The following is a 15,997-nucleotide window of genomic DNA, read 5'->3' on the forward strand; positions in this document are numbered from 1 at the left end:
ATAATTTGTCCAATGCATCTGCCAGTAGTATCAGAAAACTGGCTGTGTCAAAGAGTGTCTTCTCCTGCTATCTATGGAGCGACAGCTCCCACACATTTTCTACAAAGCATTGTAAATCCTCTGTTCTACCATCATTCACTGGAGAAATCCCAGTCCCTTACTACAGTCTCATCAGAGGCCTGTTGTCAATTTCTGCAACCTCAAATGTGTTAAGGACTATGTTAAAAGAACTTTTATGAATACAACAGACCCATTCGTAGTTGGCTGCCTGTGACTGTCAATCACAGAGACCCACCACTTCAGATAAATTATAAGCAGAGATGCAAGGAGCCTGCTGGAGCTAGTGTAGAAGATAACTAAGCTGACATTAGATTAAAGCTGGACTACCATGTCCTGTGGCATCACTGACAAAAGCTTTTTTAAAACGTTGCAGGCCCTCTGTTGTTTCTTTATAAGATATTGAAACTTTGCAGGCCCTCTGTTGTTTCTTTATAAGATATTGAAGATGTCTGAGCGCCGTGGTACAGTAGCATCTATCGGGTGTAAACAGCAATAACAATGACTACTGTTAGCTCTTACAAATAAAATGGTCTGTACTGTACAGGGGGTTACTGTGGCACAGGAGGTAAAGCGGTCGTCTACCAATCCCACAGTTGTCCATGGCTCCTCTGGTCATGTCAATGTGTCTCTGAGCAAGACACTGGACTGAAACTTAGTTGGTCTTAGTTGCTCCCCCATCGGTATGTGAGTGTGTGTGATTATGAGTGTGAATGGGTGAATGAGAAGCAGTGTAGAGCGCTTTGAGTGCTAATAGGTAGAAAAGCAGGCCATTTATCATTTACAGACATGACCTCAAACTCTGGTGATCAGTGGTTGTCTATATCAGCTATCAAGCAGATAAACACAGATAAACCTTTTGCTCTTGCTGAAAACATTGACAGCAGTCATGGATTAGGAAGTTGTACCTCTACACCCCGCCTCCTGTCTCTGCGCTATCTCCATCGCCTGCTGGGCCAAACAACAATCTACGGGGCTCTTGACAGTCTGCAGGATGCTGAGAGTCCATGTTAAAGCACTTGTGACTTCAGCGCTAAATGGAGGTCCAATGCCTATCAAGACAGCTTGTGGGTCGTATTTCCATGACAGAACAAAACAAGGAAATCACAAAAAGGTTCACAGTTGTGGAGTGCCTTGAGCCGCTGCATCCGAACATGTCACCATCTTATGTATAATATGGAATTGGGTTTGAATAGCCTAATACAGTAAAAAAAATAGACAGAGTTCTAGAGAGCATTGGATAAAGATGGCCGTCTGTGGTGCCATATTAATTCATTTCCAATTTTATGACATGGGTGAGTTTAAAACCCACTGTCTCCTACATGGAAAGCCTGTGTTATGTTATGTTAATATTTTTGGTGATTTTGGAATGAAGAAATATATTTATTGTGGTGTCTGCCTGATGTTTTATTTAATAGTTTTTAGAAAATAGAAGTCTATGGAACAGACAAAGAGGCTAATCCAGGTTAAAGAGAGACAAAACAAATTTCTGCATCTTTCTTTCTGTCTGCAGTTTAATACCAGCATTGACAGAATGGAGGACCTAAGGATCAGACCAGACCACAAACAACTTGGTGAAATACAGGTCATATATGGCTCCATGAGAAAAGGTAACCAGTTCAACAGACGCAATCTACTGTTGTATTTAACCCATTTTCAAAAACTTGTTAAAACCATATATTTTGTGGTTGAAAGCAGAGATAAACTGGTCTGATTTATCTTACACTGATTTAAAATCAAGGGCCGCGTGTATTTATAATGATTTTGCTTAAGATGGTGTTAGTCAGTTTTAACCTGAGATCAACTGTTTATTATCACTGCTTTAGTTTTTCCAAATTTTTCTCTGTTCATTTTGTTTAAAAATGGTTTAAACCAGGTAAAATTCTAGATTGTCTGGTTTAGGAAAAAGTGGTTTAAACCATAGTTTAACTTGAAAGGCTGCATATAATTTAAACTGGTGTAACTGGTTTTCATTGATGAATGGCTGAATTAGTATGTGGGTGGAAACTGTTGATGCCCATCTAAAAACTGTTTAATTGATTTGTTGGGTGGTTGGTTTTTGTTGTAGTAGTTGTAGTAGTAATATAACAACTGGTTAAATCAGGCTTATAGAGATTTTAAAACAGTGCTCACCATTTGTAAACTAAAACTTTTCAAATACATTAAATGATGCATAAACTGGGATATATACATATATACATATATACACACACACATATATATATATATATATATACACACACACACACACACACACACACACACATATATATATATATATATATATATATATATATATATATGTGTGTATATGTGTATATATATATATGTGTGTGTACCTGGTGTAAAACTGGTCTTAAGCAAAAGGACTAGAGTGGTTTCAATACCAGTCGTACAGTGGAAGGTTGTGGTTCAGTGCAGCATAAATCATGTTTCTCTTGTCCCTCACGACCAGTTATTGTATGTTTGTGTTTTTGTCTTAGAACTTCTGGAAAAGTCGCTGCAGGTGTTAAGCAGCAGCAGTGTTCTGCTGCACAAACTCAGGCAGCTGCAGAAGACTGAGGCCCTCCAGAGGAGAGGAGCAGTAATGGAGGACAAAGAGCAGGAGGATGAGGTCCAACATCTAATAGCTCTGCTCCAGAATTACCTGAGCTTTTCTTTAAATTTGTGGCAGATTGCTAAAGAATCTGTATTTGAGCAGCTGTATTTCTGTCTCTACTATATTTGCTTTTTCTTTTCATCATTGGAGGGTGTGTTCACACACAGAATTAGTCAATGAATACATTAATAAATGCCTCATCTAGCGACCATGGAAAATGTTCTCCCAGAATGCATTTCTCAATAAACAGAGGAGCTGTTTCCAGTTATAAAAGCAAGTTTAACATTATAACTTCTTACCTGGTTGCATTTCATCCTAGGGTTCCCAGTGCAGCACAGGGGTGATTTTGAAGCTGGAGGAGCTGGTGGAGAAGCTACATGATCGGAGGAGGAAGTTGGATCAGGCTGCCATGCTGCAGATCCAGCTGGTGGAGAGCAGCATCAAGTACTGCAAGGAAGAAGGAAGCTTGAGGCAGAGCAGCTATATGGTAAGTTACCATTTAAAAATGTTTTAATCTATTTAAAGACATTGTACAAAAATGATTAAAAGAACTTTGACTTCTGCAATAAAACAGTGTCAATACATTATCAGAAAGAGTGTGGGCTCTTGTGTCCATGTTCTTTGTAAATGTGTTTGGTTGGATCCTGTGCAGATGTTCTAAACACTGTGTACAGTTTTTCACAGGTACAGTCATCAGTCTGTCAGGATTCAGGTGCTGTTCAGGGTATGAATATTTCTCCGGCTGCAATCTCAGTTCTCGGATGACAGGGTTCAAAATGTCTATGTGTTCCCAAGCAGCTGTACAAAGAAATTGGCTAAAGCCTAAAACCTAAAATCTCTTAACTCTAAACTCTCTTAACCACAGAATTGGAGTCCTGACAAGTTCCCGTACCAAACCTGGCAGTCTGGATCAACACCAGCAGAGATGAGTGACCTGGCGACACATTCTAGAACCAAAGATCTGCACCCTGGATCCAGATCAGGAGAAGCTGCAGTCCTAGACTCTGGATACAAGTCTAAAGAGCTTCAGCATGAACCTGCATTAAATACACAGTCAGATTCCACACTGAAGCAGGTCAGTGACCAGCAGCCTGACTCCATACTGAACGAGACAAAGGACCAGAAGCCTAGATCCAAATCAGACAGGACCAGAAACCTCCTGTTTGAGTCCAGATCAGAGGTAAACAATGACATGCAGTGCAAATATGCTTCAGCAGAAAGCAAAGGCCTGCTGTCTTCTTCTTTTCCTTTCGGCTGCTCCCTTTCAGGGGTCGCCACAGCGAATCATGTGCCTCCATCTAACTCTGTCCTCTGCATCCTCTTCACTCACACCAACTAACTTCATGTCCTCCCTCACTACATCCATAAATCTCCTCTTTGGTCTTCCTCTAGACCTCCTGCCTGGCAGCTCCAACCTCAGCATCCTTCTACCGATATATTCACAGTTTCTCCTCTGAACATGTCCAAACCACCTCAATCTGGCCTCTCTGACTTTATCTCCAAAACATCTAACATGAGCTGTCCCTCTGATGTACTCATTCCTGATCCTGTCCATCCTCGTCACTCCCAAAGAGAACCTCAACATCTTAAGCTCTGCTACCTCCAGCTCTGCCTCCTGTCTTTTCTTCAGTGCAACAGTCTCTAAGCCGAACAACATTGCTGGTCTCACCACCGTCTTGAACACCTTTCCTTTCATTCTCGCTGATACTCTTTTATCACACAACACACCTGACACTTTTCTCCACCCGTTCCAACCTGCCTGCACTCGCCTCTTCACCTCTTTTCCACACTCACCGTTGCTCTGAACCGTTGACCCTAAATACTTAAAGTCCTGTACCTTCTTCACCTCTGCTCCCTGTAACCTCACCGTTCCACCTGGGTCCCTCTCATTCACACACATGTATTCTGTCTTGCTGCGGCTAAGCTTCATTCCTCTGTTTTCCAGAGCAGACATCCACTTCTCTAGATTTTCCTCCACCTGCTCCCTGCTCTCACTACAAATAACAATGTCATCTGCAAACATCATAGTCCATGGAGATTCTTGTCCAACCTCATCTGTCAGTCTGTCCATCACCAGAGCAAACAAGAAGGGGCTCAAAGCCGATCCTTGATGCAGACCCACCTCCACCTTGAACTCCTCTGTCACACCTACAGCACACCTCACCACTATCTTACAGCTCTCATACATGTCCTGCACCACTCTAACATACTTCTCTGCCACTCCAGACGTCCTCATACAATACCACAGCTCCTCTCTCGGCACCCTGTCATACGCTTTTTCTAAATCTACGAAGACACAATGCAACTCCCTATGACCCTCTCTGTACTTCTCCATCAGCGTCCTCAAAGCAAATACTGCATCTGTTGTACTCTTTCTAGGCATGAAACCATATTGCTGCTCACAAATGTTCACCTCTGCCCTTAGCCGAGCTTCCACTACTCTTTCCCACAACTTCATTGTGTGACTCATCAGCTTTATTCCTCTGTAGTTGCCACAGCTCTGCACATCTCCCTTGTTCTTAAAAATTGGTACCAGTACACTTTTCCTCCAGTCCTCTGGCATCCTCTCACTCTCCAAGATCTTGTTAAACAAACTAGTCAGAAACTCTACTGCCACCTTTCCTAGACACTTCCATACCTCCACAGGTATGTCATCAGGACCAACTGCCTTTCCACTCTTCATCCTCTTCAATGTCCTCCTCACTTCACTCTTACTAATCTTTGCTACTTCCTGCTTCACAACAGTCACCTCTTCTACTCTTCGTTCCCTTTCATTTTCCTCGTTCATCAACTCTTCAAAGTACTCCTTCCATCTTCCCATCACACTACTGGCACCTGTCAATACATTTCCATCCTTATCTTTAATCACCCTAACCTGCTGCACATCCTTTCCATCTCTATCTCTTTGTCTGGCCAACCTGTACAAATCCACCTCTCCCTCTTTAGTGTCCAACCTAGCATACAAGTCCTCATATGCTCTTTGTTTGGCCTTTGCCACCTCTATCTTCACCTTACGCTGTATCTCCCTGTACTCCTGTCTACTCTCTTCAGTCCTCTCAGTTTCCCACTTCTTCTTAGCTAACCTCTTTCTCTGTATACACTCCTGAACTGCCTCGTTCCACCACCAAGTCTCCTTGTCCGCTTTCCTCTTTCCAGATGACACACCGAGTACCCTCCTACCTGTCTCCCTGATCAAATTAGCTGTAGTAGTCCAGTCATCTGGAAGCACCTCCAAACCACCCAGAGTCTGTCTCAGCTCCTCCCTGAAAACTACACGACATTCTTCCTTTTTCAACTTCCACCACTTCGTCCTCTGCTCTGCCTTAGTCCTCCTTATCTTCCTCACCACCAGCATCATTTTACACACCACCATCCTGTGTTGTCTGGCTACACTCTCCCCTACCAATGCTTTACAGTCACTGATCTCTTTCAGATTACAACGTCTACATAAGATGTAGTCTACCTGAGTGCTTCTCCCTCCGCTCTTGTACGTCACCCTATGTTCCTGCCTCTTCTGAAAGAAAGTGTTTACTACAGCCATTTCCATTCTCTTTGCAAAGTCAACCACCATCTGACCTTCTGCGTTCCTGTCCTGAACACCAAACCTGCCCATAACAGTCTCATCACCTCTGTTCCCTTCACCTACATGCCCATTGAAATCTGCACCAATGACAACTCTCTCACCTCTGGGGATGCTCTGCATCACTTCATCTAACTCACTCCAGAATTTCTCCTTCTCTTCTAACTCACATCCTACCTGTGGGGCATAACCACTCACAACATTGAACATCACCCCTTCAACTTCCAGCTTCAGACTCATCAACCTGTCTGATACTCTTTTCACCTCTAGAACATTCCTCACAAAATCCTCTTTCAATATAACTCCTACTCCATTTCTCTTCCTATCTGACCCATGGTAAAACAACTCTAACCCTGCTCCTAAGCTCCTAGCCTTGCTACCTTTCCACCTGGTCTCCTGGACACACAGTATGTCCACCTTCCTTCTCTGCATCATGTCGATCAACTCCCTAGCCTTCCCTGTCATAGTACCAACATTCAAAGTCCCTACTGTCAGTCCTACATTCTTAGCTTTCCTCTTCTCTCTCTGCCTACGAACACACCTTCCTCCTCTTCTTCTTCGTCCTCGACCAACAGTAGTCCAATTTCCACCGGTACCCTGTAGGTCAACAGCACCGGTGGCGGTCGTTGTTAACCCGGGCCCCGACCGATCCGGTATGGAAGCCTTTGTCACGATTCGCATGTTTGATTTGGCATGTGTTTTACGTCGGATGCCCTTCCTGCCACAACCCTCTGCATTTATCCAGACTTGGGACTGGCACAAGAAGACACTGGCTTGTGCCCCCTTGCGGTTGCATTCAAAGGCCTGCTGTCTGGTTTCAGATTAAAACTGCAGTCCGTTCCTAGAACACAGGAGACCAGAACCTTTGAATCTGTTACCAGATCATTTCTGAAGCCTGGTTCCAGAAAAAATGTGCAGTCAACATCTGGGTCGTATTTAAATCCTGGATCCAGCTCAGAGGGTGGAAGGCAGCAGGTGAGATCTAAATCAGAAGAGACGGGACATTTTCAGTCTGGTTCCCCATCAGTTTTAAAGAAAGGATTCAAATCCTATGTGAAGCCTGGATCGAGATCAGAGGTAAGTGAGTGGTTTAGTGTTTGAGCAGACAGAATCTGATTCAGATTTAGGGATCTGGGACTATTTAATTGAAGCTAAACTAAAGCTTTAGTTTGTCGATGGATGACAGTGTTTCTCTGGTTTGTTTGTTTTTATTTGGTGATGTAAATGTTAAATTACATTTTGTTTCCAGACATTTTGATTTAATGGTATTTGTTAAAAAGGTTGTCAGTGAATATTTATTACCAATGTTTTGTGTGTCTCAGGCTGCAGATGTCAGTTTTTCTGAACTGAGTAGGAAGGATGAGACCAAGCAGCACAGAGAAGTTACCAGGTAAGGAAACACTGCAGTTTTGAAACGTCTCACTTACTCTGAGATAGATTTTTAAACCTTTGTTCATGTAAATAACACAAGCACTGTATTTGTCACATCCCATTTAATAAGGGATCTTATCAGGGATGTAGATCTTCCTGTACGAAGGATGTTGCAGATGTCTGGGACACACACACTGTACACAAAAATGTGTACAGTAGCAGTTAGATCAAACTTGTATGAGGCACAAAGAGTGAAGCTATTAGAACACGTTCAAACAGGAAAACACCTCCACTCCTTTACTCTGTCATTGGCCCCTAACCCCACCAGCTGCTGTTAAGGGGGCTCCACCTCTTTCCTTCGTAATAGACAGGGTCGACACCAGAATCTCTGTTAAATATAGTTGTGCATTAATGGAGAATTCTGTTTCTCCTGATTGAACTTGGAAGGAAACCAAAGTCTGAAAGGCTTATTCTGTATTAAATCATTTGGATGTTTCCATCTGTAAATGAATGTGTAAATAAAAGTAAATAAATTGATTATAATAGCCAACAGTGCATTATTTAATATGTGAGCTCTGATACAACAACAGCATGAATTAATCTGGACCAGGCTCAGCCGATGTTTTCTGTCCTTGGACATGTGAAGGACGGTGAATGACCTGATCATCATAAAGCAAAAAATCCACAAAGGCTTTCTGTAATGTTCCTGCTCTCAACACTCAGTTCCCTCAAAGTCCAGACAATCCACTTGAATGTTGTTTTCTTTTGTAGTAGGCAGGTGGCAGGACAGGAGAGCATGATGGGAAAGGAGACTCAAAGTGGAGTCCACACCCACCAAACCTTCCTGACCAACCAGAGACAACAGCTGCTGTTGTCCTGTCAACAGCTCATGGACAAGGTGACATTTGTGTTTTTTAATAACTTAATTTCTCTGCTATTAATAGCAGGAAAGGGTCCATTAATAGAATCCAACCTCATGCTTATTTACCTGGTAAATAGTAAATATCCCCTGATATAGGGCTTTTTATCCAAAGCGCTTTACAATGTTGCCTTCTATTCACCCATTCACACACACACACAGCGATAGCAGTAGATGCCATGCAAAGTCACCTGACCCACCAGGAGCAACTTAGGGACACTTCGGAGTGACCGGGAATCAAACCACTGACCCTGTAATCTGTGGATGCCTTACCAACTGAGCTACATACATTATATTTCCATTAGACACAGGACACATTGACATAGCTGGATTTTGCAAGACATACTTGATTCAAATACTGGAGGTTCAAGTTCAGTCACTATCTGCTGTATCCACGTGATAATGTCCCTTCTCATCTGCAGGAGGAAGCTACTCTTTAGAGTCCAGCTCTGAAGGAGGAGCAGGCTAACACCTAGGATTTTGATGCTTTAAATATTTCAAGATCTGTGCTGATACGGCTGCTCTCTGCACTGGCTCAGGACTTTTCTAGCAGTAAATCAAACAGTGTGAATACATTTTAGGACAATGGTTTTGGGAAAGATTAGGAGGTAGATAGGTTGGTCTAAAGTTAGGATCACTGTAAGTCTCTAGGAACTAATGTAAGTCTATGCAGGTCCTCTGAAGTAGTGGAAACTGTGTGTGTGTTGCAGGTGTGGAGCTGGGTGCAACAGGGAAACAGAGTGTTATCTTACAGCTGTGAAGTAGGACGGCAGCTCCCTGAAGCTGAGGACTCTCTGAACACACACCTGCAGCTGCACACACAGGCTCAGGTACACACACATTAGTTCCTCAATTCTGGATTCATTTTGGATGAATTTAGTAATTGATGCTGAATTTGTGAATTACCACTGCAGAGACTGTTGCTTGTGTCAAGTCTGCAGATCACGATGCAGAGAAGCTGAGGCAGATCCTGGATCAGATCAGAGCTCTGCAAACAGATCAGGTGACCAGAACCAGCCACTATTGTCCTAGTGAAGCCAACAGACAGCTGTCCCCTCTGAAGGCCCTGACAGAGCAGCTGAAGAGGGGCATCACAGGCAAACAGACCAGATCCAGGTCCACTTGGTCTGGTCCAGAAGTAGTTGATGCACCTTGTACAATAAGTCCTGAGCTTGCTGGTGGAGTTGAGGTGGTTCTGAGTGAGCTGCAGAGTCTGAACAGGAAGATTGACGCAAACCTGCAGCTGCTCCAACCTTATATCTCTTTCCTCAGAAAGGCACAGCAGGTCAGAAACTGTAGCCAGTGTCCATGTTTTAAATACTGTTGGACACAGGAAGGTCAACACTTTTTACATCAACATATATCATGTATCATGTAACAAGTATGTCATGTAAATGACTACAAAAGATACACATGTTCACAATCAGTCAGATCCCAGATTTTTGTACTGATAGAATATTTTTGTCACACAGAAAACAGTAATAATAAATATATAACTAACTCTGAGTCGAAACCTAATCATATTGGGTGTGTTTGAAGCCATCTAATACGTAAAGTTAACCCAAAGCAATGTTGGTGGCAAATCACCCGGTTTAAACTCTATTTACTGGACCTCCTCTGCTGAATTACTCATCACTGCATAGAGCGCTTCAGTGTAGTGACAGTAACTGTGCTGTTACCTGACACAGTTTCTTTTGTCCAGGTGGAGCAGGAGATGGAAGAGCTGAGGGAGATCTACAGGAGGAAACCAGAGAAAGAGGAGGAGAGTCAAGTCAGCTGTAGTGACATTGGGTCACCCCAGAAGAAGAAAGAGGAAATGCTACAGACATTTCTCACTGCTCAGTATCTGGGAAACGACTACGTCCACACCGTTACCATGGTAACCAGACTATCTCGATTCTTAACATTAATTTGTTGTGTGAAATTACCACGAGACAATATGAGATTATACAGTGACATTATTTCAGTTGACGAGACAACATGAAATATCATGAGGTTTAATAAAAAGAGAAAAAGTTGAAAATAGAAAATGATTAGATTAAAGCAGATTCTATAACCAGGCAATGATCAAAGATGATATGTTAAAAGATTAGACTCCAATAATTACATTAAACTTTATTGATCCAGCATCATTTCACAACAAAGTAATCACAAGGCGCTTTACATAATAAAGTCAAAGCTATACAGATATGTAGAGTCTGACAAATTCCCCTTGAGCAGAATTGAGGTGACAGTGGTGAGAAAAAAAACTCCTTTTAATGGAAGAAACATCCTGCAGAACTAGGCTCAGGATGGGCCTAATTGATTTGTCTCATCTGGCTTCACAGATAAATATAACATGATATGATAATTTTGCATAAAAAGGAAACATCTATAAAGTGAAGAAAAGAACCCTCCATAGATTCAATTAATGACAGAAAGGTATATAAAATATGAGAATACACTTAGGTTAAATACCATGATATGAAAAGCCATAAAATAGTGATTTACATAACATAAAATTTAAGTAAAACTAATTGATATAAAAACCAGAACATAATTAAAAAGGGACAGAGTAGACAGGGTGGTATGAAATCGTAATTGTATCATTTAATAATACAATGAGGGATTATGAGATCAAAATACAATCAAATGAAAAAAATGGCACGAAATTACAAAATTAAAAAATTAGATAAATGATTATTAAAAATGATATACTAGATGGCATACTTCGTTTTATCCTTTCTTTGTTATAACATGAGATTGGAAAAAATTACATAACCTCAGTTTAGATGAGATGATATAACATGATATATATATATATATATATATATATATATATATATACATACATAAGAGAACAGATGATGGTGAGATTGAATTGGACATGAGATTAGCTGTTAATAAATCACATATGATCTGGTATGAGAATAGTTGATTTGTGATTAGAGAAAGTTTCTTCTAAAGTTGCAATTACAATAGTACAAAAGGCCCAGTTGAAGGCGCAGTGTGATTTACAATTACAATGAGTCATTTAACTGATGCTTTCATCTAAACCGACCTACAAATAAGTAGCAGATAGTAGGGACAACTTTGGGGTTCGGCTTCTTGTCCAGGGAAACTTGGACATGTAGCCAGGAGGACCTGGAGTCGAACTTCTGGGCCTGTGGTTCATGGAAGACTGATTTACCAACTGAGCTACAGCCACTCTAGAGGGCTCTGTTAGAGAACATTTTATACAGTATTTACTTTTTGTGCTTCACTATCTTACAATGAGTCTTTTATATCTACACAGGAGCAGTAGCCAATAACTGGCTCTAAAATAATTTCCCACTTGGCCCTAAATACTCCATGAGAGCTGCCTCTCCCTCTAAACTCTGCAGAGGGACTAAAAAAATACCCCCTTAACCCTATCTCGCAGCCAGTGTAAACTCCTCACATAAAACAGCTTTTTCCCAACCCCTTGCTAATGTTAGCTTGTAACGTTACCAGTTGAAAATGTTAATTGCATGACACCTGGCAGACACCGCAGACTCTTGCAGTTTGAAGGTAGATGTGGGGGATAATCAGATTGTTACAATCTGTTATCTCATTGCTAGATGCCACTGAATAGGCAATGCAAACATAGGGAGGATGAAGTATATCATCTACTGTGTTTGTGTGTGTGTCAGGTGTCAGGATCTGGGTTAAACCTGCTGTCTTTAGTGTCAGTGGTGCAGCAGACAATGGAGCGACTTCGAAGAACCCAACAGGAAGTAAACAAGATGCAGAGTTTCCAGCAAATCCAGATCCAGTATCAGCAGGAAGACATGAAGTACTGCAAAAAGTACCAGGAGAGACTTTTTAAGGTACTCAATGTATCAGATAGAAGTAAGTAAGAACAAAATATGGTTTAGTATGAAATTCATTAGATGTATGTATCCACTAACATGAAGAAAGAAACAGAAATATACAAAGCATCTCATCTCAATCTCATTGCAGTACTTGTATTTAGTTATGTTCCACTACAATATTACTGTATATTTTCAGAACCAGCAAGACCTGAAATGTGTTTCTGAGCTGCTTGACTCATGCACTTTGATGGATCTGGGTTCAGACCTGCAGACCTCAAGCCTGCTGGAACGCTTCAGCCAGGCCAGACCTCATTTTATTGTAAGTCTTGTACATTGTAACTTGAATTTTTGGTGCATTGCAGTTTTTTGGTGAGTGATGTGAATGGTTAGAACTTTGGAGCTCAGAGACCTTTGCTGATACTCAATGAGACCTGTGAGAATTCTACTTTTAAATATCACATACTCAAGTCTACTGCTCTGAAGGACTGTTCAGACTGTTCAATTCAATTTTCAATTCAACTTTATTTATATAGTGCCAATTTACAACAAAGTCATCTCAGGGCACTTTACAGAATAAAGTCAAGATTATAAAGATATATAAAGAGAACCCAACAATTGCCCCTGGAGCAAGCCATAGGCAACAGTGGAGAGGAAAAACTCCCTTTAACGGAAGAAACCTCCAGCAGAACCAGGCTCAGGGTGGACGGCCATCTGCCTCGACCGGTTGGGGTGAGTGGAAAGGGGAGAGAGAAAAGAACAGAGCAACAAAAGCAACAACAAAACATCGGGCAGATTGGTAGGACCAGTAGCTGCACGCTGGTAGACACACAGTTTCAAAGCCGGGGGACACCTGCAGAAAGGGACAGAGAGAGGGGGACAGAGGAGGACAAAGACAACTACGGGAGAGAACACACAGAGTTAATGACATACAGTGGTGACAATTGTGGGGTGAGAGGAGAGGAGAGAGGGTCAAGAGGAGGAAAGGAGCTCAGTGCATTGGGGGGTGGGTCCCCCAGCAGTCTAAGCCTATAGCAGCATAACTATAACTAACTATATACTTTATTAAAAAGGAAGATTTTAAGCCTAGACTTAAAAGTAGAGAGGGTGTCTGCTTCCCGAATCTGAACTGGGAGCTGGTTCCACAAGAGAGGAGCTTGATAGCTAAAGGCTCTACCTCCCATTCTACTTTTGGAAATTCTGGGAACCACAAGTAGGCCTGAAGTCTGAGAGTGAAGTGGTCTACTGGGATGATATGGTGCTATGAGATCTTCTACATATGATGGAGCCTGACCATTCAGAGCTTTATATGTAAGAAGCAGGGTTTTAAATTCTATTCTAAATTTAATGGGGAGCCAATGGAGAGAAGCTAGTGAAGGTGAAATATGATCTCTCTTGCTAGTTGCAGTCAGCACTCTTGCTGCAGCATTTTGGATTAATTGCAGGCTTTTTAGGGAGTTACTGGGGCATCCTGAAAGTAGGGAATTACAGTAGTCCAACCCAGAGGCAACAAATGCATGGACCAGTTTTTCAGCATCACTTAGAGACAGTATGCTCCTAATTTTGGCAATGTTCCGTAGGTGGAAGAAGGCTGTTCTAGACATTTGTTTTATATGTGAGTTAAAGGACAGATCCTGATCAAAAATAACTCCAAGGTTCCTTGCAGTAGTACTGGAGGCCAGACTTATGCCATCTAGGGTAACAATATGGTTGGGCAATATGGTTGGACATCATATCTCTGAGATTTTTGGGCCCAAATACTATGACTTCAGTTTTGTCTGAGTTTAAGTTGGTATTTATTGTGTACTTCAGACGTTGGGCTGTGGTGTCTGTTGGAACTACTACGACCTTTAGAGATTTTGGATTGTTAATGACTGTGGCTTCCTAGGGAACAGAGGGTTTTGTTTCTGTTGAGACTACAAAAATCTTTGGGATTTGGAATTTCTGGGACTATGAGCAGTTGTAGTCCCTGGTGTCCTATGACTGGAAAGAAATCAAAGAAGCATGCCACAGCGCTAATTATATTACGTATTGACCTGTGGACTGCAGAGTTTGTTGTGACCTTTAGGCATTTTGGACTCATTGGTCTGTATGACTGTGATCATGAGCCTCTGGGACTGTTAGGAATATTTGGAAAGTCTAACTTTTGGGATTAGTTTCACAAATATCTCCACTCGTCGGGCTCTGACAGTTGGAATTCTGGAAATGAGCTGGGATCACGAGGATTTGAGGAAAGTTTGGAATTTGGATTGTCAGGAACCTTTGTACTGACTATTTTGGTCTTTGAACTACAGCAGTGAATAGGACTGATCTTTGGGACGGCTGTGTACTTTTGACTACATAAATAACTGGTAGTTTAGATGTCCCGTTGTTGGTAGTTCTGGACCTTGGGGAATCCTGGGACTGTTGGAATAACCAGGAAAGTTTGACTTTGGGGACAGCTAGAACCAATTAAAAGAAACAATGAGCTCTGGGACTCAGTTTAACTATGATAAAAGGTCTGGACTTATAGTTATTTTTTACCAAACCTACTGGACAAAGCAGAGCTGCCATGGAAAGCAATATCCTGATTTGCCAGGTTTAACTTGGGGTTTAGTGTTTTGCCCAAAGACACATTGACATTGACCATCCTAGGAGTCCTAGGATCATTGGACACTGCTTGTAGAGGGGACCTTGGGGAAAATTGAGGCCTTAAGGACTGTGACAGTTGTGACCAATGGAGCTTTTGGGGCTGATGAATGTCTCACCTGCTTATTCTTTGATTTTAGAAGAGCATTTCTTCATTGTTAATTCACTTCTTCTCTTTTTCAGCAACTTGATGCTGAGGTGGAGTACATGGAGAAGAGCTGGGAGACTGTGAGAGCCGTCCAGGACAGGTTGAAGGCCAAAGCTTTGATGGGAAGAACTATGGGGGACGAGGATTTGTCAGAGCTGCTGAAGCTCCATAAGAGAGTAAATGACAAAATCCAGCAAACTGAATTAATTCTGGAGCTGAGCAGTAGCTTCCACCTTACATCCAAACAGGTTAGTGGAGCAAAGAAGTAGTTGTGCAAAAGCACATCCGAACTATTCAGTGGACTTGACATTACAGACCCCTCACCTTTCTTCAGTGCTACCAGTCATCTCTGGTTGCAGCTCCTCCAGTGTAAGGAGTTTTCAAGCAGTTTTTCTCAGTTGCTTTGGTACTTTTAAGGGTACATTTTGAAAAAACCGTGAATTCATTTCTCAAGTGGCCTGGTGGCTCAATGGGTAGAGCAGCAGGTTGGGATGCAGAATGCCGAGGGTTCGAATGTAACCCCATCTGGTGGGGCCCTGCCCATCCACCAGGGGACGGTTGCAGCATTCACATTTTCACTTTCACTGCTTTTACTGTCACTGAGATACAGAATAAAATGTTTCAGAGCACTGTGCAGCACAAAGAAAACCTGTTTATTTTCTTTTTCTTTCACTGTCAGAAATTATCTATATCCAGTTTGCTTACCAACTAAAGGTTTGTAAAATGCACCTATGATCAAACACTTCTTTAGTGAACTTCAGGAATGACCTGAAATTTGTCAATTCCCTTTTTTTTGTTGAAAGCTCTTATAGAAACGGAATTCAGACTCTTGAACAGAGAACCAGTAAAACGCATTTTGATCAACGTGACACAAGCAACAGGAAAT

The 15,997-nt window shown here is 41.9% G+C and overlaps 1 protein-coding gene across 1 annotated transcript; it reads left to right on the forward strand.

The window, feature by feature from the left end:
- Positions 1 to 1,576: 1,576 nt before the first annotated feature.
- Positions 1,577 to 15,416, forward strand: LOC137133299 (coiled-coil domain-containing protein 141-like). The gene is made up of 12 exons (XM_067516778.1): positions 1,577 to 1,667; positions 2,541 to 2,671; positions 2,976 to 3,143; positions 3,522 to 3,731; positions 7,559 to 7,626; positions 8,379 to 8,505; positions 9,237 to 9,356; positions 9,461 to 9,811; positions 10,229 to 10,405; positions 12,177 to 12,353; positions 12,535 to 12,657; positions 15,147 to 15,416. The coding sequence occupies exons 1-12, from the start codon at positions 1,592 to 1,594 to the stop codon at positions 15,378 to 15,380; spliced, it is 1,962 nt and encodes a 653-aa protein (XP_067372879.1). The 5' UTR covers positions 1,577 to 1,591; the 3' UTR covers positions 15,381 to 15,416.
- Positions 15,417 to 15,997: the final 581 nt, after the last annotated feature.

The sequence above is a fragment of the Channa argus genome, chromosome 9 (assembly GCF_033026475.1).
Source record: "Channa argus isolate prfri chromosome 9, Channa argus male v1.0, whole genome shotgun sequence".
NCBI classification, from domain to species: Eukaryota; Metazoa; Chordata; class Actinopteri; order Anabantiformes; family Channidae; genus Channa; species Channa argus.